The sequence below is a fragment of the Carcharodon carcharias genome, chromosome 3 (assembly GCF_017639515.1).
Source record: "Carcharodon carcharias isolate sCarCar2 chromosome 3, sCarCar2.pri, whole genome shotgun sequence".
Classification (NCBI taxonomy): Eukaryota; Metazoa; Chordata; class Chondrichthyes; order Lamniformes; family Lamnidae; genus Carcharodon; species Carcharodon carcharias.
Window position 1 is genome coordinate 74,356,304 of NC_054469.1, and position 22,043 is coordinate 74,378,346.

A 22,043-nucleotide genomic window follows, 5' to 3' on the forward strand; every position below is an offset into this window, starting at 1 on the left:
ACAGTCGACAATGGTTTTGTAGTCACCATTAGACTTCATCCCAGATTTAGTAATGGAATTTAAATTCCACCAGCTGCCACAGTGGGATTTGAACCTGGAGGACTAGTCTGGGCCTTTGAATTACTAGTTCAGTAACTTCACCACTACGCTGCCACCACCTCCCCATACTTAAAAAGTACTTGAGTATACAGTTGAAGTGACGTAAGCTGTAAGACTAGGGACCAAAACATGGAAAATGGGATTAGGCTAGATGGCTTCTTGTTGGCCGGCACTGATGCAATGTGCCAAATGGCCTCTTCGGTGCTGTAAGTTTCTGTGAAATCTCTCACGAATGGAGCTAAGTGGAGAATTCAATTGAAGAGGAAAGTTAAAGAAAGATTTGTGTTCATATTGTGTCTTCATGAGCTTAAGGGCACCTCTGAGCACTTTACGCCCATGAAATGCTTTTGAATTATAGTTTTGTGGGGAAGTTGACTGGCCTCTAGGGTAGCAGTGTATGGAAGTGCAAGTGAGTATTTTGTGGTTTATCCCCACATGCCATATGTGAGCATCGCTCGGAATATTACTGTGGTCTTGCATTAGAGAAGAGTATGAACAGGGAGAATCTAGAAGTAGGGGTCACTGTTTAAAAGTAACGGACTGCCCATTTTAAACGGAGATGAGGTGAAATTTTTTTTGAGAGTTAAGCCTTTGGAATTCTCTTCCTGAAAAGGCAGTGGAAGCAGAGTCTTTGAATATTTTTAAGGCAGAAGTGGATAGATTCTTGGTAAGCAAGGTGGGGAAAGGTTATCGGTGGTAAGCGGGATGCAAATTGAGCTTACTATCAAATCAGCCATGATCTTATTAAATGGCGGAGCAGACTCAAGGGGCTGAATGCCCTACTCCTACTTCCTGTTTGTATGTCTGAATTATGGAGCACGGAGTTCCCATAGTTCCTCATGTTTAGGATAGGGCAGGTATATTCAGCGATTGGGAGATTAACGGGCTTTAAATGGATAAATTTGAAGTATAAATCACTTTCATACAAATGCGTCCATTTTAAACTTTGGAGACTGTGGTTTTGTAGTTCTAAAACCAGATCCCATCTGATGATTATTGTGTGTTGAAGGTAAAATCTTTAACAATGAAAGTCTTCCACATTGGTAGCTATTATTACAGCAAGTGTTCAATGTGTGATTCTCTAGCAGAACATCATAATTCCCTCTAGTGCATCAACTAGCACTCTCACTGAGCGACTTTTGAAGCAAAATGCAGACCTGACTGGCTTTGTCAGCAAACTCACAGAAGAAAAGAATGACCTTCACAACAGTCTACTGAAATTACACGAAGAGGTTCGAAAATACCGTCAACGCAGTTCAAGTAGCGATCAGGTAGGTGTTAAAAGCAGGAAAACTGATAGAAATAAAAGAAAAACTGGTCCATCAATGCTGTTCAACTATTACAATTGATAAATTTAAAACATCGGCAAATATAATTTAATTGAATTACTCAGAACTTGATTAGCAAATTCCCCCACTATGAAAAGAGGGGTTTTTATATTTGTAAATGTAAAAAAATAATAATTTCGCTGCAATTGAGTTTGCTTTAAATTCTACACAATGCAAATTTTAAAATTTTAAGAAAGAAGCTTTCAGCCTGAAGGTGTACAATCTTTACAAAATAAACTTCATTTATGTTGAATGTTCTAAATGTTGAGAAAGCAATTGTATGAAAATGTAAAATTCTGATTTTTAAAAAAACAGAATATGTAATTTATAGAAGTATTGCTGAAAGGAGACATGTTGTCAAAGCTTCAACAAATTGTCTTTTTTCAGCAATGCTCAATTCCGTGCTACTAAACAGCTATTTATTGACATTAGTATTTCCAATTGTAATTCTGATGGCAACAGTTAAAATTATATGTATAAAAACAGAAAATGCTGGAAAAATTCATCAGGTCTAACAGCATCTGTGGAGAGAAAGATAGAGTTAAAGTTTCAAGTCAGTATGACTCTTCAGAGCTCTTCAAGGCTCTGAAGACTCGAAACGTTAACCCTGTCTTTCTCTCCACAGATGCTGTTAGACCTGCTGAGCTTTTCCGCACTTTCTGTTTTTATTTCAGATTTCCAGCATCCACAGTATTTTGCTTTTATCTTGCTGTTAAAATTAGTGGGTTACTCATAAATCCAAGAATTGAAGAAAAGACAATTTCTAAACATTTAATTTCCTTCAATTTGTTGAAATGCAGTTTTGATATAGAGTTGGTCATTCTAAAGTAGTTGAATCAATATTTTGATTCTTTTCTCTGAATCGAAAGGAAAAAGGTAGCAGTAAGCTTCCAACATTTTTTCTAGTGTTCAAATTGTTTGAGCAACTAGAGCTAAATAATTTGGAATACGTTGAGACTTTTCTTTTTCCCCTCTTGCAGACAATGCACTGGACATTTAGATTTAAATTTCCATTGTACTTTCAAATTTGCAGTTAGGATTTTTTAAATGGTCTGAACAAGCATTAGAAATAAATTGAAATAAATACCAACAAATGAATGAATGACAGGGAAGGGGGCATAACCTCCAGTCGTGTGTTTCCCATCCTTCCATCAAATGGAGTGCAATGGAAATAATGCTCAGTCTAAGAACTAACCAAATGTGAAACTGATGTTGTGCCACACTTTGTACTATAAATCAGGGTTTCTGTGGCAATCTCTGTGTAAACTGATAAAATTTCTAAATGTTTTAGAATTTGTGTGACTTGGTGAAGAAATAGTTCTTTTCTGCCTTTCAGCTAGGTATGTACAGTTGTTTGTCTGCCATTTGTGGTAGTGGTAATTGGGAAATCATATAGTTAAAACCGTAAATCCTTTTAGTGAAGAAGATGTCACTTCTCAAGATACACTTCTATGATCTTGATTGCCTATATGTTGGTATATGTGTTCTTCGTTTTTCAGATATCAAGAAGGCATTTGGATAACCAGGACAGTGTTGATGCCCTAATAAAATCAGAAAGAATAGTTTGGGCAAAAGAAAAATCTAATCTGCAGAAAGCCCTAAAGCTAGCAGAGGCAGAACTGTTTAAAATTAAGACAGAAGCCAGAAGTGATGCTTTACATGCAGAATTGTTTGGATCAATTTCTGAAACTGGCGCTATCAAGGTAAGTTAGTTGAAAGAGCACATTGTTTTGACTGCTGTTATAGTTTATCGTACTGTGCTTAACTTGAGTATAAATGGCATATGTAATTATATCTCAGGTTATTGTGGATTTGCATATATAATAGTTGTAGAGAGCCTCAATGCAAACCTAAAGAGCTTAAAGAGCTATCCTGGAGTCTCTTGTCATTTGCATATTACCTTGTAAAGACATACTATATCAATGTGTAACTGGAAGAAAACGTATAGAAATGAATTTCGATATTTTAACAGGAACATTCTTTCCTCTTTTAGAGAATTTATGGAAAGTATCTGCGAGCGGAGAGTTTCCGAAAAGCGCTCGTTTATCAGAAGAAATACCTGTTACTCCTACTCGGTGGATTTCAGGAATGCGAGCAAGCAACACTCTCATTTATAGCCAGAATGGGGGGTTACTCATCTTGCACCGATTTACAGATTATTACCCACCATTCCAGAAGTTTTACCAGATTTCGCTCAGTGGTTAGAGTCTCCATAGCGATTTCAAGGTAAGCAATTGAACTTTGCAACAGTGGTCATAAAATCTAATAAGTTTGGTAAATAAATTATATTTCTGCACTGCCCTACAGCTAGGCATACAATTGTTTGATTGGCATCAGGAGCACTGGTTTAATTACATTCTAACCATCTATGTTGTTTTCCTGTCTGGTATTCAGAAGGGAGCGAAACCTAGGAGGATTTTATAATTAGAACACTGGGCCTGGATCTGAATCCACTCAAAACTGAGAGATTGAAAATCATCTCTTTCGTATGGATTTAAGAGTCTTATTTGAATATTTGAAAGCAGAATATTTTTATCACATGTGACACTTGTACATGTTGATGTTCAAAGAGACTTGGGGGTGCTCATACAAGGAATGCAGAAAGTTAGCATGCAGGTGCAGCAATTAGGAGGGTAAATGGCATGTTGACCTTTTATCGTAAGGGAATTGGAGTACAAGAATAAAGAAGTCTTGTTACAGTTGTACAGGGTTTTGGTGAGACCACATCTGGAATACTGTGTGCAGTTTTAGTCTCCACATTTAAGAAAGGATATACTTTCATTGGAGACTGTACAGCGAAGCTTCACTAGATTAGTCCCTGGGATGAGGGGGTTGTCCTATAATGACAGGCTAAGCAAATTGGGCTTGCATTCTCTGGAGTTTAGAAGAATGAGGGGCAATCTCAATGAAACCTACAAAATTCAGAGGGGGCTTGATGAGGTAGACGCTAAGAGATTGTTTCCACCAGTTGAGGAGTCTAAAACACAGGCACAGTCTCAGGATAAGGGGCAATCGTTTAGCACTGAGATGAGGAGAAATTTCTTCACTCAAAGGGTTGTGAATCTTTGGAATTCTCTACCCCAGAGGGTTGTATTTGCTCCATCATTGAAGACATTTAAGGCTGGGATAGATTTTTGCAGAATGAGACAGATTTTTGGTGTCTCAGGGAATTAAGGGATATGGGGAATGGGCAGAAAAATTGAGCTAAAGCCCAAGTTCAGCCATGATTGTATTGAATGGTGGAACAGGCTCAACCGGCCACATGATCTATTTCTTGTGTTCTTGGAACAGTAAAATTGGTTTATAATGGATGTGAGTGCAAAGCACGTAACTTCAGTACAATTTAGGACATGTTACATGAAAGGTTGTTATGGTCATGGACATGTAAGAGATGAGCTGTAAGTGAAGTTACGGTTTTTGCTGTAACTCTCAATGCCTTTGTTTTTTATTCCATCTGTGGCATAAATATGTAAGTTAATCATCAGCCATAGCTTAGGAGCTGATACTAACAGCATGAAACAATCTGTTTTGGTGATTTTGGTGTTTTTATTTGTCATTGGGTATAATTTATATAAATAATATTGAAATATAGCCTCCTATAACCATCAAAAGATACAAAATATCTAAGGTAGTTATGTTATCTCTCCATGTATTCCATTTGTAATCTTTTTGTCCTCAAATGGAAAATGTGCCAAATATAGCAAATGTACCATTCACCAACACTGCAAATCTTTTCACCTTGTTCACAAAATTCACATAAAACAATTTATTTCAGAATGCTATGATCCGTAACACCGAATTGTATACTAATGGGAACTGTTTGGGTCTGCTGTGTCGGGGAAAAACAAATTATAAGTTGGTTTCAAAGCTATTTTAAAATTATAGGCTGGATAATGGCCTTAGTTAAGATGGCTTAAGAAAATTTGATTTTTACTAGGGTACTTCATTCTAGGTAATAGCAAGTATGAAACTCAAACCAATCAATCAACTCTAAAGTTTCTAATTGAATGCATTTCAGACATAAATACAAAAACAAAATGCAGAGGCTGCTGGATATTTCAAATGAAAGTGGAAAATACCAGAAATATTCAGCAGCACTGCCAGCACCTGTGGCGAGAGAAACAGAGTTAATATTTCAGGTCACTGGGCTGGATTTCTCTGCAGGCTTCAGGACTTCAATGTCAGGTCTAAATGGAGGTCCTGAGCCCGGATGAGCTGGTAATGGGATCGGCTCTTCAAACTTCTGCAGGCATCCTCCTCAATGGCTGCCTTCATGCTTGGCGGGCTATCAGCTCTGGAGCATCGGCAGCCTCATCTAAAGAGATGGGCGCTGTTGAGGCAAGTCTGAGACCGAGGGTGCCTCAGCATGCACAGCAAAGAAATAAACAAGATGTAGCCTGGCAAACCATCAGAATGGTTAGAAATATCAGCTGGACCTGGTTTCACCAAGATTGAGTTTTTTCTTGCTTGGAGACCCGACAGTGGGTCATGGAGCATCTGGCTCTGGTGTCCTGACAGGCAGCCTTCATTGAGCTGGTTGTCTCTGCACCAGTAAGGGTGGAGGTCAGGGGGGCACTGTTCCACTGGCAGCAAAATGTTAGGAAGGCTGCAAATTGCCCCTATTTAAAGCGTTAACCAGCGTAATTGGCTGCCCACCTCCATGGAGCAAGCAGCTAACCTAATTCAAAACCCGCCCCTGGAAAATTCCCCAGGAGCAGGAATGCATCAAAAATCTATTCCAACTCAGCCCTGGCTACTTTTCTAGCTCCTCCACCTCCAAGCCTGCCTTCTTGAATCCAAGAAAATTTAGCCCATTAACTCTGTTTCCACAGATGCTGCCAGACCTGCTGAGTATTTTCAGCATTTTCTGTTCATTCAAACATAAATTTGGGTACTAACTTTATAATTTGATTTAATATTTAAATTTTAGCTAATGGATTGTGATCGTATCTTCACAATTCTAATATTTAATTTAATGGTTAAACATTTTAAAGCCATAGGAAATTTTTATGTGATTCCAATGTGAATTTCATGTGAAGTTTGTTCAACTCTTGACATTTTGTTTTTCGTTTTCTCATCTTCAGGTTGAGATTCTTGGTCCGAAGATGGCTGCGAGCTGCTGGGTCAAGTGGTTTGTCTGGTAACAGGAACAGTCACAGCCAGGTTTCAGGTAAGCTCACCAACATCAGTGAAGAGATGGCATTAGTGGTGAAGTTAAAACCTCCTGTTGAATAAAATCTCTACTTTTAATGTACTGTAACCTCACAATATTGGTACTTTTTCAATTTTGTCAATTTGAAATTGCACAGAATGACCACAAACTGATTACAAAAATAAGTACCTTTAGATTTCTGCTGCTGGTGTTTAATGGGTAAAATTTATTGCATTGAACTTAAAGGGAGTCTGAAATCACTTTGATATTGCCAAAAATGTCTCTCTTTCCTTCCACACCAATAGCTCATTCTCATCTATAAGTAACATACAGCTTTGATTGTAGATTATGGCAATCCATGCTAGTGACTTTGCCTTAACTTCTATCATATCTGGTAATTGTTGTTCTTTAAGCAGACAATAGCTATAGGGTAATAGTTTCTCTCTGGTATAACAAAGCAAACTATCTGGTAAATTATTAATATTATTGCAGTGTTTTAAATAGGAAAACTCATTCACAACTATAGATATTTGTTTGTGAATCAAATACTGTGAAATGGGCTAACACTTGCTACTCATGCATTCAATTTTTTAAAAAATCTAGCTAATGACCCAAGAGTGGATTCTCCTTTCCTACATTCTGGAAGCATGTCTTTGGATTCAAGCCTGACAAGAGAATTACTTGGAGATCGTAGACACTGCACAAGTAGACAAAGATCTGGTCAAGAATCTCCCAGATCAGCCACAAACTCTCAACCCCGGTAACTTTTTAATATAACGTAGTTATTGTGACCTATGAAATGTTGAAGCATACAAACACCCAGACCTGTCACTACCATCATTTACTGAAGCCTCATGAATTAGCAATGTTTCTAAAAAAAAACTTGCCTGCTTTGAGCATATCTGAATACTTTAAAAAAAAGGAAGTTACATTTAAGTTGCACCTTACACATCATTCAAATACTTCAAAGCAACTATTTCTCACCTCTCTTTATACTTGTTTGAAAATATAGTGTCTGCTGTTGTATAGAAAAGCTTATTTAGAAGCTTTTGTTTCCTGTCCTGTTCTCTACATTTTTGTTAATTTATACTTTCACAGGGTGTGGGCCTAACTGGCTAAGCTGGCATTTATTGCCCATATCTAAGGTGGTGGTGAGCCACTGCCTTGAACTGCTGCAGTGCATGTGGTGTAGGTACACCCACAGTGCTGTTAGGAAGAGAGTTCTAGGATTTTAACCCAATGACAGAAGGAGCAGTGAATAGTTCCAAGTCAGGATAGTGTGTGGCTTGGAGGAGAATTTGCAGGTGCATGTGTTCCGATATATCTGCTGCCCTTGTCCTTCTAGGTGGTAGAGGTTGTTTGCTGTAAGGATCACTGCTGGGGCCTAAGCTATTTACAATCTATATTAATGACTTGGATGAAGAGACAGAGTGTGTTGTATCTAAGTTTGTTGATTATACAAAACTAGGGGCAGAATATTCCTCCCGTTGGGGGAGAAGTTCAGGAGCGGGCACGCTTCTGATTAGCGCCCTCGATCGGAAGCATGCCGCCATTTTACATGGGCAAGCCAATTAAGGCCCACCCAGTGTTACATCTGCCAGGAAGCACTTTGCGCTCCCCGTGCGGGCGGTGGGGGGGATTCCCTCAGCTAAGAGTGCACTCATCTCCCTGAGGCTAAATGCTGCCTCAGGGAGATTGATGACACATTTAAAAATGTTAAATGTAGAGAAATAAACCTTCCCTGACATGTCCCCTCATGTGACAGTGTCACATGAGTTGGGACATGTCCAGAACTTTTAATCTTTTATTAAATTTTTAAAAACCTACATGAAACCTCATCGTGCCCGTGGATGAGGTTTCATGCTTTTTCTGAAGCCTGCCAGGGCTCCTGGCCTGCCCGCCAACCTTAAGGTAGGACAGGCAGGTCGATTAACTAGTTGAATTAGTTTCTGAATGGCCTCATTAAGCTGTTGAAAGGTTGGCAGGCACACAGCTGATTCGGCTGCGCCCCTGCCGACCTGAAAATTGAAAAGACACAGGGTGACGTCGGGAGTTCCGGCCAACATCATCCCACGTCATTTTACGCATCAGCGAGCATGCGCGACCTCAATATCCTAGCCCAGGTGGAAAGGTAAGCTTTGGGGCAGACACAGAGGCTGCAAAGAGATATAGGCAGATTAAAAGAGTGGGCAACAAGTTGGCAGATGGAGTATAATGTAGAAAAATGTGAAGTTATTCACTTTGGTCATAAGAATAGGAAAGCAAATTTTTTTTTAAAGGGTGGGAAACTTGTAAATGTTGATGTACAAAGAAACTTGGGGGTGGTCATACAACAAATGCAGAAAATTAGCATGCAGGTGCAGCAAGCAATTTGAAAGGCAAATGGCATATTGGCCTTTATTGTAAGAGGGTTGAGGTACTAGAATACAGAAGTCTTGCTACCATTGTACAGGGTTTTGGTGAGACCTTGTCTGGAATGTTGTGTGCATTTTGGTCTCCACATTTAAGAAAGGATGTACTTGCATCAGAGATGGGACAGCAAAGGTTCACTAAATTGGTCCTTGAGATGAAGGGGATTTTTTTATTCATTCACAGGAAGTGGGCTTCGCTGGCTGGGCCAGCATTTATTGCCCATCCCTAGTTGCCCTTGAGAAGGTGGTGGTGAGCTGCCAACTTGAACCACTGCATCTGTGTGGTGTAGATACACGCACAGTGCTGTTAGGGAAGGAGTTCCAGGATTTTGACACAGCAGCAGTGAAGGAATGGTGATATATTTCCAAGTCAGGATGGTGAGTGCCTTGGAGAGGAACGCCCAGGCGGTGGTGTTCCCATCTATCTGCTGCCCTTGTCCTTCTAGATGGTAGTGGCGAGGGCTTGGAAGGTGCTGTTGAAGGAGCCTTAGGGAGTTCCTGCAGTGCACCTTATGGATGGTACGCACAGCTGCTACTATTCATAGGTACTGGAGAGAGTGAATGTTTGTAGATGTGATGCCTATCAAGTGGGCTGCTTTGTCCTGGACGGTGTCAAGCTTCTTGAGTGTTGTGGAAGCTGCACTCACCCAGGCAAGTGGGGGGTATTCCATCACACTCCTGACTTGTGCCTTGTAGGTGGTGGACAGGCTTCGGGGAGTCAGGAGGTGAGTTACTCGTCGCACAATTCCTAGCCTCTGACCTGCTCTTGCATTCACAGTATTTATATGGCTAGTCCAGTTCAGTTTCTGGTCAATGGTAAGCCCCTGGGATGTTGTTAGTGGCAGATTCAGTGATGGTAATGCCATTGAACATCAAAGGGCAATGGTTGGATTCTGTCTTGTTGGCCATGTGTGGTGCGAATGTTACTTGCCACTTGTCAGCCCAAGCCTGGATATTGTCCAAATCTTGCTGCATTTGGACGTGAACTGCTTCAGTATCTGAGGAGTTGCAAATAGTGCTGAACATTGTGCAATCATCAGCGAACATCCCCACTTCTGACCTTATGATGAAAGAAAGGTCATTGATGTGTACAAGATTATGAGGGGCATGGACAGGGTGGATAGGGAGCAGCTATTCTCCTTAGTTGAAGGGCAAGTCACAAGGGGACATAAGTTCAAGGTGAGGGGCAGGAGGTTTAGGGGGATGTGAGGGAAAAACTTTTTACCCAGAGGGTGTTGACGGTCTGGAATGCACTGCCTGGGAGGGTGGTGGAGGTGGGTTGCCTCAAATCCTTTAAAAAGTATCTGGATGAGCAGTTGGCACGTCATAACATTCAAGGCTATGGGCCAAGTGCTGGTAAATGGAATTAGGTAAATAAGTAGGTCAGGTGTTTTTCAAGTGTCAGTGCAGATTCGATGGGCTGAGGGGCCTCTTCTGCACTGTTTCTGTGATGAAGCAGCTGAAGATGGTTGGGCCTAGGACACCACCCTGAGGAACTCCTGCAGTGATGTCCTGGAGCTGAGATGACTGACTTCCAACTACCACAACCAATATCCTTTATGCTAGGTATGATTCCAACCAGCTCAGAGCTTTTCCCTTGATTCCCATTAACTCCAGTTTTGCTAGGGGCTCCTTGATGCCACACTTGATCAAATGCCGCCTGATGTCAAGGGAAGTTGTCTTATGATGAGAGGCTAAATAAATTGGGCTTATATTCTCTGGAGTTGAGAAGAATGAGGGGTGATCTCATTGAAACTTACAAAACTCTGAAGGGGTTTGATAAGGTAGACAGTGAGAGTTTTGTTTTCATCGATCAAGGAATCCAAAACACGGGTGCACAGCCTCGGTATTAGTGGCAGATCATTTAGGATTGAGATGTGGGGAAATTTCTTCACTCAAAAGGTTGTGAATCTTTGGAAATCTCTACCCTCGAGAGCTGTGGATGCTCCATTGTTGAATACATCTTAAGGCTGGGATAGACAGATTTTTGGTCTTTCAGAGAATTAAGGGATATGGGGAGCAGATGGAAAAAGGTGAAGCCCAAAATCAACCATGATCATGTAGAATGGTGGAGTAGGCTCAATGGGCAATATGGTCAACTCCTATTTGTGTGTTTTCTTGCGGGTTTGGAAAGGTGCTATTGAAGGAGCCTTGATGAGTTGCTGCAGTGCATCTTGTAAATAGTACACACTGCTACCACTGTGCATCAGTGTTGGAGGGAGTGAATGTTTGAGGAGGTGGATGGGGTGCCAGTCAAGCGTATTGCTTTGTCCTGGATGGTGTCATGCTGCTTGAGCATTGTTGGAAGTGCACTCATCCAGGCAAGTGGAGAGTATGCCATCACACTCCTGACTTGTGCCTTGTAGATGGTGGATAGGCTTTGAAGAGTCAGGAAGTGAGTTACTCGCCACAGAGTTCCCAGCCTCTGACCTGCTTTTGTAGCCACAGTATTTATGTGGCAATATAGACACCTTGTAACTCTTTTGAGTACAAACACGTTTCCATCTGTTTCAGATGAAGTTACATTGTTTCATAGTTTGCCATTGTGAGATTTGAACTCTTGATACTCTTTTTGAGTAAACCTGTTTCCATCTGTTTCAGATGAAGTTACATTGTTTCATAGTTTGCCATTGTGAGATTTGAACTCTTGATCTTGGGGTTGCAAGCCCAGTACCGTAACCACTTGGCTATTCAGGCCAAGCCCCATAGACACCTTGTATGTGTCTCAATGAACGGAAATGTTTGAGAGGGTAGTTATAATTCACACATTTAGCCCTTGTTATGTTCTTGATTTAAGGAGTTGCTATTTCTCTTGCATCATTAGGTCATTAGCAATTAATTACTTTCATCTTGAGTAAATGTTAATTTGAGCTGTGGATCTAGGTGTCTGATCTTTTTTTTTAATCTGTCCTAGGTATCAATCAAATCTACTTGATTCTAATCCAGGCTCTTTGGCATCCTCACACCTCCAAAGCTATGATCCTGACAGAGCTTTAACAGATTACATTAATAGATTGGAATCATTGCAGAGAAGACTGGGAAGTGTGCAATCAGGTAATGCATTTTCAGTACAGATAAACAGCTTGTCTTTCTTTGGGGGACGGAGAGCTACAAATAATCTAGCTTTTCCCTAGGTCGTGTTCCAGTAGTGGCTGAGCGGATAGGCCTGTAACCCCCTACTTTCAAGTTGTCTTCAGTATTGCTCTTCTGATTGCTTCTGATTTTTTTTTCATTCGTTCATGGGATGTGGGCACCACTGGCTAGGCCAGCATTTATTGCCCACCCCTAATTGCCATTTGGTGGTGAGCTGCTGCAGTCCAGGTGGTGTAGGTACACCCAGAATGCTGTTAGGGAGGAAGCATCAGGACTTTGACCCAACGACAGTGAAGAAATGGCGATGTATTTCCAAGTCAGGATGGTGAATGGCTTGGAGGGGAACTTACAGGTGGTGGTGTTCCCATGTGCTTGCAGCCCTTGTTCTTCTAGATGATAGTGGTCATAGATTTGGATGGTGCTGTCTAAGAAGCCTTGGTGAATTCCTGCAGTGCATCTTGTAGATGGTACACATTGCTGCCAGTATGTGTCAGTGATGGAGGAAGTGAATATCTATGGATGAAGTGCCAGTCAAGTGGGCTGGTTTGTCCTGGATGGTGTCGAGCTTCTTGAGTGTTGTTGGATCTGCATTCATCTAGAGAGTATTCCATCACACTCCTGACTTGTGCCTTGTAGACGGTGGACAGGCTTTGGGGAGTCAGGAGGTGAGTTACTCGCTGCACAATTCCTAGCCTCTGACCTGCTGTTGCATCCACAGTATTTATATGGCTAGTCCTGTTCATTTTCTGGTCACTGGTAACCACAGGATGTTGATAGTGGGGGATTCAGGAATGGTAATACCATTGAATGTCAAGGGGCGATGGTTAGATTCTCTCTTGTTGGTGATGGTCACAGCCTGGCACTTGTGTGGCACGGATGTTACTTTCCACTCGTCAGCCCCAAGCCTGGATATTGTCCAGATCATGCTGCATTTGGACTGCTTCAGGTTCTAAGGAGTCACTAATGGTGCTGAACATTGTGCAATTATCAGTGAATATTCCCACTTCTGACTTTATGATGGAAGGAATGTCATTGATGAAGCAGCTGAAGATGGTTGGACCAAGGACACTACCCTGAGGAACCCCTGCAGTGATGTCCTGGAACTGAGATGATTAACCTCCAACAAGCACAATCATCTTCCTTTGCACCAGGAATGACTCCAACCAGCGGACAGTTTACTCCCTGATTCCCTTTGACTCCATTTTTGCTAGGGCTCCTTGATGCCACACTCAATCAAATGCTGCCTTGATGTTAAAGGCAGTCACTCTCACTTCATGACCCTAGCTGGGGTGGCATTGTAATTATAGCACTTGACGGTACTGCATTTTTGCAACTGTACTCTTAAATGAAATGTTTTTTTTAAGTGAGATTCATAGAACTACCAAATCCTAATTTTGTAGGGCTGAATTTGCCCTGAACTTCCTAGAGCTAAATTGAATAACCTAAAACGTGCACAGGCATCATAATAGCTGATTAACACACACCTGTTAGGCATAATGCAGGCAGAAAACCATCTTCATACTGCCTGCTCATTAACACAATTTCTGCTTGCAGCCTGCTCTAGCTTGCTGTTGATTGGTTGGACATAGCAGCAGGGGATCCAAAATTAATACTTGCTAGTAGTGCTTAAAGTTAGCCTGCACCTTTTGAGGTATATTGAAGCTGGGAGAGGTCCTGTGGAAGCTAAATCTGACCTGAGAAAGATGGAAGAATGGCTGAACATGAGAGAAAACGAGCATCCAGATTTTCTGATGCTGCAGGTCTTTGTTCAGGAGGGGAAAAAGAGGAGAGACATCCTGTATCTGTGGGAGGCTCTCCAGACACGAGTGTAAAAGGCAGTTGGGGCAAATAGCCGTGAAGGTCAATGGCAACATTCTGGCCCCAAGGACCTGGATGTAGCGCCAGAGGAAATTTAATGTCCTCACCAGAGTATTCAATGTCAGCGAATGCATCTTCAAGTGCCATATCCTACCAACTGCTCCACTAGCCTCTACCAATGTTCAAATCATCAGACCCCAATCACGCACCTACCAGCAACCTCTTTCAATCAAGCCTCAAACCTATCATACAATACCCTTACCCTCACACACTTAACATTGTTGCAAGCCTTACAATCAAATCTTAAAGCTTGCACACGCTGCCAACCATGACAGCCACATCACTCAAACATATTGCACGACACACTGACACACTTCCCTCTCTCTTGTAGAAGGTAGCACATAACAGAGGCACCAGAATGGAAAAGGCATGCCTGCCTTCTGTACCCCACTGGAGAAGAGGGTGCTGGCCCTTATCAGAATGGCCATTGCTGAGACCATGACCAACAGTGAGGCTCAAAACATTGAAGATGTTAGACAGTATCCTCACACCTAATCTTCCATATCATATCCCAGTTCCTCATCATCCTGCAATCTCTTCCCACTTACAAACTGCAGATGGTGTAAGCATGCACCTCTCACTCCCCCCAACTCCATACCATACCTCCGCAATCACCTCAACACTACTTTACCCTTGTGCCTTTTTCCTTTCAGGTACCCAAGGAGTGCAGGTGCAATCTGGCTAAGTAGTGAAGGAACACACAAGAAGAGAATGATGATGAAGACAACACATGCACTTAGTAGCACACTCAGCCACCAAAACTAACAGTGTATCCTAGTGGATAAATTAAGGATGGATCTGCATGTGCTGACACATTGGGCAAATGTGTGGAACAGTCAGCAGGGAGCAAGGATAGCTCAGCTGTGATCTTGCTTGTGTCTAGAGTTGCACATGGGTTCTGGTGCAGGAAACTCATAAGAACTCTGACGAGGGAAGCTACAGAAGAAGTGCTTGGTGCATTAGGAGGCCTGTCAGAAAGCCCACGTACATTAAGGAGCATGGAGGGTTCTGGAAACATCTTGGCTGCACAGTTTGCGCATCCTTTCTGACATGGAAGTGATGACCACAGTTATGAAGCCAACCATATTGCAGCACCTGATGGTTGATGTTGTAGCTATACTGCAGCAGAAGCAGCTTCCACCAAAATCCGAGTGCTGCAGTTGAAGCTCAGACTTAAGTTATGCAAACTGAGCTTGCTTCTATTAAGGCTGCAGGTACTAATGCTTAAAGTGACTTTCAGGGTATCAGAGAAGTTCAACAGTCTGTCCTCCAACAGATTACTAGGATTGCTGAAGCACAGCTCCAGGGAAGAGACAATGGTTATATGGAGCAGAAGTCTGCTGTCCTCACTCAGGCTAACAGCATTTACCCTCACACCACTGCCACCCTGCTACTGCCTTGCAATCAGCCACCCAGCTCAGACTGCCACCATCCATGTTGAGGTTATCCTCCAAGTCCACCTGCAGTCTCTTCCACTACTAGTCAGCAGCCTCCCACCTTCCATGCTGTAACCACTGGGGTAGCACTATGTAGGATCACTAAGATAGGCAAAGGTAAATGGAAGACAGGCACTATAGGATTGGACAAAGGCGATTAATTTATCTCTTTATGCAATTTGGCATGATTTCATTTATAAATTTGTGTGGAATGTTAATTTTGTGGTGGCCTTTATTTTTATATTGTGGCCAAGAGGATGATGTGATGTTCAGTGACAGAGGGAAGTTACGGAGAGTGGGATTGCTGTTGAAAAGAGAATTGGGGTTATGGGTACAGGTATCACACTTAAATGAGGTCTTCAAGAACAACCCGGGCAGAAAGGCACTATCTAAGTTGCTTTCTTCCTTCCCCTTCCACTGCCTCCGCCACCATCCCCTCCAGCTTCTCGTCTGATAGCAGGTATCTAGGGATATCCCTTCAGGGTAAGGTTGTGCAACATGCAATATACCACCACAAATTTTGAGACCTGCTGAGCCAAGTCTGCAAGGCTCATCCAGAGCGACCCAGGCGGAGGAGACATTGATTCAGCACTCCAATGCTTTGCTGTATCACATTTCTTGTGGCAGTGTAGCTCTCATTATATGAATGCTGTGCACAGGCTGCAAACCGGAGTCATGAGCCATCAGCGAGTAGCCTTTATTGTCCAGTAGCTGAAATGCTGCTGACACAGTAGAATGAAGGAATCAATGCTACCAGGATACAAGGCATTGATACAGTGGTGGTCAGCTGGACGTTGAGGGAGTGGAATCCCTTTTCGCTTTGGTACATGGCAAAGTTGATATGTGGCAGCCGTATGATAATATTCTTGTAGTAAGTGGCATCCTGCACCCCGGTGAAGCCTGCAATCTGAGCAAACCCTCGTGCTCATTCTGCCTGCATGTCTCTGGCAAGAGAGTGCAAAATGAAGTTAGCTTGCTTGGAATAGAGAACCTCATTAACCAACTTTATTTAACAGTAGATGTCAAATTACGAGATGTTGCTGATGTGTAACTTCTGTGTGGAAGGAATCAGACTCATTAAAGTTCATTGTCACAATCAACTTCACAACTACTGGCAATGTAGACCTTACACTGCTCTGAGGCTGGAGTTATGGCTGGAGCAGCTTGCATATTTCAGTGATCACTTCCTCAGTGAAGTGCAGAGACTCACAATGTTCAGGTAGGTTCAGTTAGGAACACCCTGGGCAGATATGGCCCTCTGTTGAGAGCTTTTCTTCCCTTCCAACTCCTCCTCCTTGCAGCTCTGCGTGGCTTATGCTTAGTCTCCCACTTATGCTCCATTCCAAGAGGAAGGCCTAATGTCCATCCTCGTTTGTGCAGAAGCCTTGAAGTCAACAAAAACATTTCACCACCTGTCACACCATACTCTGTAGAGTTTTGAAAATTAAAACAACAATAGAAAGCACCAAAAACTTGTAGATTTATAGCAACAGCCAGAAGAAATCAACCAGGAACTAACCTGGTTGATGATTTCTTTACCCACAGTGAGTTACGCCTCCCTGCGGTGCCACCGGGAACAACATTACATGCTGGCTTAGATGTGATGTTGGTGAAAGCGACTGGCCGAAAATATCCACCTTTAGGCGGGAGTAACTATGACTCTCTCTGACCTGGTATTTCCCACTAATGGCCCCCAGCAGTGAGGATGTATAGGCTGCAATGCCTTTATGCCGTTTGTCACAAGGAAGTTTGGCGCCCAGGACAGAGGTTGCTATAATGCCTCCTCCATCATTCGATAACATGTGGCATTGAAGTCCTGTGGCTGTGGGAATTTTTGTTGTTCTGTACCAGTGAGTTGCGCCCTTCTGTGGTCCTGCCAAATACGACACTGCATGCTGGCATAGATGTGTTGTTGAAGGTGACTAGCCAGGCCTTAAGCGCTGGACAGTCAACCACCAAGTTCAACTTGGCACTACTGGTTGCAGATAAGCAATTGTGTACACAGGGTTGGATGTATATGGAGATATACACAGCTGCAGGACTTCCAGGGACAAGCGTCCTTAACCCAATGGTCAAGAGGAAAGTCAATGAACATCTTTCAAGAGATTAAAAACAGATAATGCTGGAAAAACTCAGCAGGACTGACAGCATCTGTGGAGAGAGAAATAGAGTTAAAGTTTCAAATCTGTATGACCCTTCTTCAGAACCATCTGAAGAAGGGTCACACAGACTCAAAACTTTACCTCTGTTTCCCCTTCCACAGATGCTGTCAGACCTGCTGAGTTTTTCCAGCGTTTTCTGTTTTTTTTTTTCAGATTTCCAGCATCCGCAGTATTTTACTTCTTGCTGCCAACATCTTTCAAGGGACCAGCAATGGATGGAAGTTGGTGTCCCTTCCCAATCCAAGGCAGTTGTTCTGAAGTGAATTCACTGGTGGTGACAAGTAGGATTTGGTTTGCAGGAACCAGACACTTTTTCATATGTGTCAAATATAAACCTGATCCACAATGGGTTGGGTAAAGGTTTACAGCAGAATGCCAAATCCCCGGTTTCTGGGTACGGTGTTTAGCGTTGCATTGTAGCTTTATTTGTTCTTCCTCGTTCGTTTGCTGTTAAATAAACAATGCATCGGATGCTGACTGAATAAATGGCTCCAGACTATTTGAACAACTAACCTGAGCTAGCTCTGTTCTATGTTGTTAATTTCGTTGCTTGGCTGATCCCGTGGAATTTAGTTGCATCATACAAGATTTTGCGCTGTTCTCCACATAGTCCCCCGCGGTTATGGTCATTCCTGGAGGCAGTGACAATGACAACAAGCGACATAAAGATTCTGATAAGGCACTCAGGAGTGAATGTTTTCAAATAGCTGTGATGGAGGTCTGTCTTGCTGCTGAACTGATGCTGAACTGTACAAGGTTAAGAGAGGGTGTGCACTGGAGCATTGAGTTCCAAAATGGCATTGTTGAGATCAAATCCATGTTGCATGCTGATTGATGTACTGACTTGCCTATTCTGCATACTTCCAGTGGATGTTAACAGTGTATACTTGGGCTACACCAAGATGCTGCCCAGTCACTTTGTGTCAGAGGTGTGCGTGTACCCCAGATGCCATTTTGGATCACTTAACGGCATCTATAGCACCCAAGAGACAAGTGTTACCAAGCCCAATTTCTTCTAGCATTTTGTTAAAAGTTAACCCTTTTCTCTGAAGCTGTACCACAGACATCTCCTGTGCAATATATATCAATAGCAGGTCACATTATTTGTGGAAAAGTTTCAGTTTAAATTTTTCTTCAGTAGTGTTTCCAGATACTCTGTGAAATTCATCTCTCAAATGCCTATTGTAAGGGGGTACTCCTAAAGAAATCTGCGTCTTTTAGAATATAGAAATCTTACTCTCAAAAAGCTTGGGTATTGCAGAATAAAAGTACTTTTTTATGTTTTATCTCCAATGACAAAACCAAAGCTGACTATCCCACACTTTTAACTACATATATAGCAGGAAAAGAAAAGTTTAGACTTAAAGGCAACTAATTTCTGACCATTGTCCATGAACCCATTGTGTACCATAATTTGAAAGTCAAATCTGATGGATTTGTTACCAGTTGTACAAAATTAATGATCCCTGTCCATAAGATTACATCAATGTGTGGAATTTATGGATTTGTAGAAATTAGTAAAACTTATAAAAAGGGAGTGTTATTGTACATGCAAAAAGTATACTGATAAATGTTACCCATAGTTTCCCTTTATCAGTTTAGAATGCAAGTACAATTATTTGAGGGAGACTGTTAAGTTTCAGTTAGGATCATTGTTGCTAAGTGTTTGTCATGTGCATTGAATATGTTATTAATGACTGCCAAAACAGTAGGTTGTTTATTTTCAATCCTGTTTGAGAATAAGAATATATTTCAGTATTCAGCCCTAATGTATAGGACAGTTGTTGAAAACCCATGAAGATTATGAAAGCAGCAATAACCATTGGTGTGTCTTTTCACATGAATACTACCTATGACAAAAGTGCAATTAGTTTTAAAAAAATAGGATTCAGAATTTATTCCAATCTAGTGAAAGCTCTTTGTAAGACAATCGGTTTATGTTTCCTCTTTTAGGATAGACCTTTTTAAATGTGACAATTTATACACTCTTTTCTCTTTATATATTTTCTAATATGGAGTGATTGGTGTTTACAAAGTGTACTACATTACTTTTAACCAGTTTGTCCTCCCTGCTTAGGTTCAACAACTTATGCTCAGATGTACTATGGCACAAGAAGATAGTGGCTTGGAAACAGATTTTGACTTGAAACGGAATTGCTTTTGAAGCTGGGCTTTGTTTTTCTATTTTGTGTATATTGTGGGACCATCATGGATTTGATAATGGAATGTGTTTTGCCTGCAAGTCCAAATGAAATAATTTAAATGAGTTTTATTCTTTATATAAGTTTAAGCTTCCAGTGTGCACAATACAATCTGTCGAAACAATTTGTGTATATTTATGGAATGCTAATTTAAACATGATTATAACTTAATACTGTTTATTTAAAAGGTGGAAGGAAAAATGTTTATTAAATGGTTCTAAGTGCACTGCAGTCCTGCTAGTGGCTGCTGAGCTTACACTACATGGTCCATAAATAGCTATGGCATTGTGGACAGTACACAGTTTGTAGAGGAATTATTTTTGTAACGGTAGAAGTTTTGAATTATATGGGCATTTTGTCAAAGTACTAAAATAAATATGGATTCAAAATTCAGATTTCTGAAACTTGCCATTTTCTCTGTGAAGTACATGTATGAAGATAAGAAGTTAGCCTGCCTATAGAATTTTAACTTTAAGCCTGAATCTCCCTTTATTTAACTTGTTGAAAGGATACTTTTATGTTGCAGCCTTCTGCCCCTTAGAAACTGAAATTAGATCTTTTGATCCATTAGACCTCTGAAACCTGATCCAAAATGTGTTTTAATATTCTATCCCCTCATAATGGTGGTAAATCTCTTCAGTGGTTATCTATCTGCAGCTGTGTTTTCCCATTTAATAAGATCCTTAACCTATAATGTGACTAACAAAAAGAAGCGATCATAGGGACATTGTCCTTTTTCCAAAATTGAGGTTCTGCTTAATTTGATTTTTTTTCTCTCTCAATGAGTGTTTCAATATGGAATGAGAAAATGGGATCCATTCCCATAAAGATCACTCCTTTCAACAAACCAGACATAGTTTGTACCTTCATGAATGCTATTCAAATTATTTAATTCTTGAGAGATGGACATACCAGCTGATAGGATTTCAAAAGTGATACCTAAAATTCCTCTTGATTCAGAGTAGTTTAATGAAAACCCCAGGAAAACAGTCAAACATTGCAGTCTGCCTTATTGAACCCTGACAAGTAATATTTCATAAACTATGTCACCATAGTTACTGCAGAACTAGTCATAATGTTCCAGAATATTAAACAATCTCTTAAGTGTAGCCTTAAAACAGTCAACGCTGCCTTTAACCACATAACATCCAACTTATTGAAAGGTGTGAACTCATCTAACTACTTTCAAGGTCTATATCCTCAATGCACGAAAAGACCTACTCAGGAAAAGGTTTAAAAGTTTATTCAAATATTTATCAGTCATAATGAGATTTGTCAATTTTTTACAAGTATCCTATAGTATTGGAAGTCACAGAAACTAAGTAACCTGCCACCATATAAATCATCTATGGCTTTCAGCATTTCAAACACCAAATCAACCTCCCTGATGGTCCATCTGATTAAGGCTGAGTGAGTAATGCAGACCAAGAGTTTTTATCCCAGTTACATGATCTCATTTAGGGCTGCCACTGGGACATCGGCTTAAGGAGGGGATGTTCGTCAATTCAATTCTTTAGGCATATCTTCATAACTTGGTTATAAACCATAGAAGTTTGCTTGATGGTCTTGCTGAACCCTTTCAAATGCATCAACTGGGTTTTTAAAGTTGGAGTGACCAAAATTCTTTATGTGCCCATTTTTGCAGTTAGATATTGGTCAAATGCCTCCATTAAATACCAGTACTTTATTAGTTTTATTGATAATTAACTCTCTGCAACTGGATTATTTCAGTGAATATTCAAGAATTATACCAAATCCTTTCTCTATTGGGCATTGTTCTGTAGATAAAAGTTAAAGCAAGATCCCATCTGCTTATTTAGATGGTCATTAACCATCCCATGGCACTAATCCAAGGAGAATGGAAATGTTTCCTGGTGTCCTGGCCAATGTTTGTTTATAAATGCCACCAAAACAAGTGATTATTCATCTCATTGCTGTTTGCCTACATAACAGTTACTGAACTACAAAAGTACTGTTTCAAAAATTGAATGTTTATTGTATACCAGTTTCATGTTTCCTGTAACAATGCATGTTGCTTTACATTTATCTACATTAAACTTTGTTATTCCTTAACACATCTATTTAATTTGTCCAAATGGCATTCAAAGCTATCAATCTCTCCTGCAATCATCATCTGGCCAAATAGCTTGGTATTAATAATAAAGTTTGAATCATTGGAACAAAAACAAAATACTGCAGATGCTTGAAATCTGAAATAAAAACACAACATGCTGAGATAGTCAGCTCTGGCAGCATCTGTAGAGAAAGAGTTAACTGTCTTTC

The 22,043-nt window shown here is 41.0% G+C and overlaps 1 protein-coding gene across 5 annotated transcripts in view; it reads left to right on the forward strand.

Annotated features, from left to right (window-relative positions):
• akap9 (A kinase (PRKA) anchor protein 9) overlaps nucleotides 1-21,833 on the forward strand; it is a 289,385-nt gene extending 267,552 nt beyond the window's left edge. For 4 of the 5 annotated variants that reach the window (XM_041183274.1, XM_041183278.1, XM_041183277.1 and 1 more), the window contains 7 exons: nucleotides 1,185-1,370; nucleotides 2,927-3,130; nucleotides 3,421-3,653; nucleotides 6,512-6,597; nucleotides 7,183-7,339; nucleotides 11,905-12,044; nucleotides 19,637-21,833. In XM_041183274.1, the coding sequence (XP_041039208.1) occupies nucleotides 1,185-1,370; nucleotides 2,927-3,130; nucleotides 3,421-3,653; nucleotides 6,512-6,597; nucleotides 7,183-7,339; nucleotides 11,905-12,044; nucleotides 19,637-19,680 (1,050 nt within the window). In that variant the 3' untranslated portion in view covers nucleotides 19,681-21,833. The remainder of the gene's footprint in view (nucleotides 1-1,184; nucleotides 1,371-2,926; nucleotides 3,131-3,420; nucleotides 3,654-6,511; nucleotides 6,598-7,182; nucleotides 7,340-11,904; nucleotides 12,045-19,636) is intronic. The other variant, XM_041183275.1, reaches the window with a different exon arrangement.
• Nucleotides 21,834-22,043: the final 210 nt, after the last annotated feature.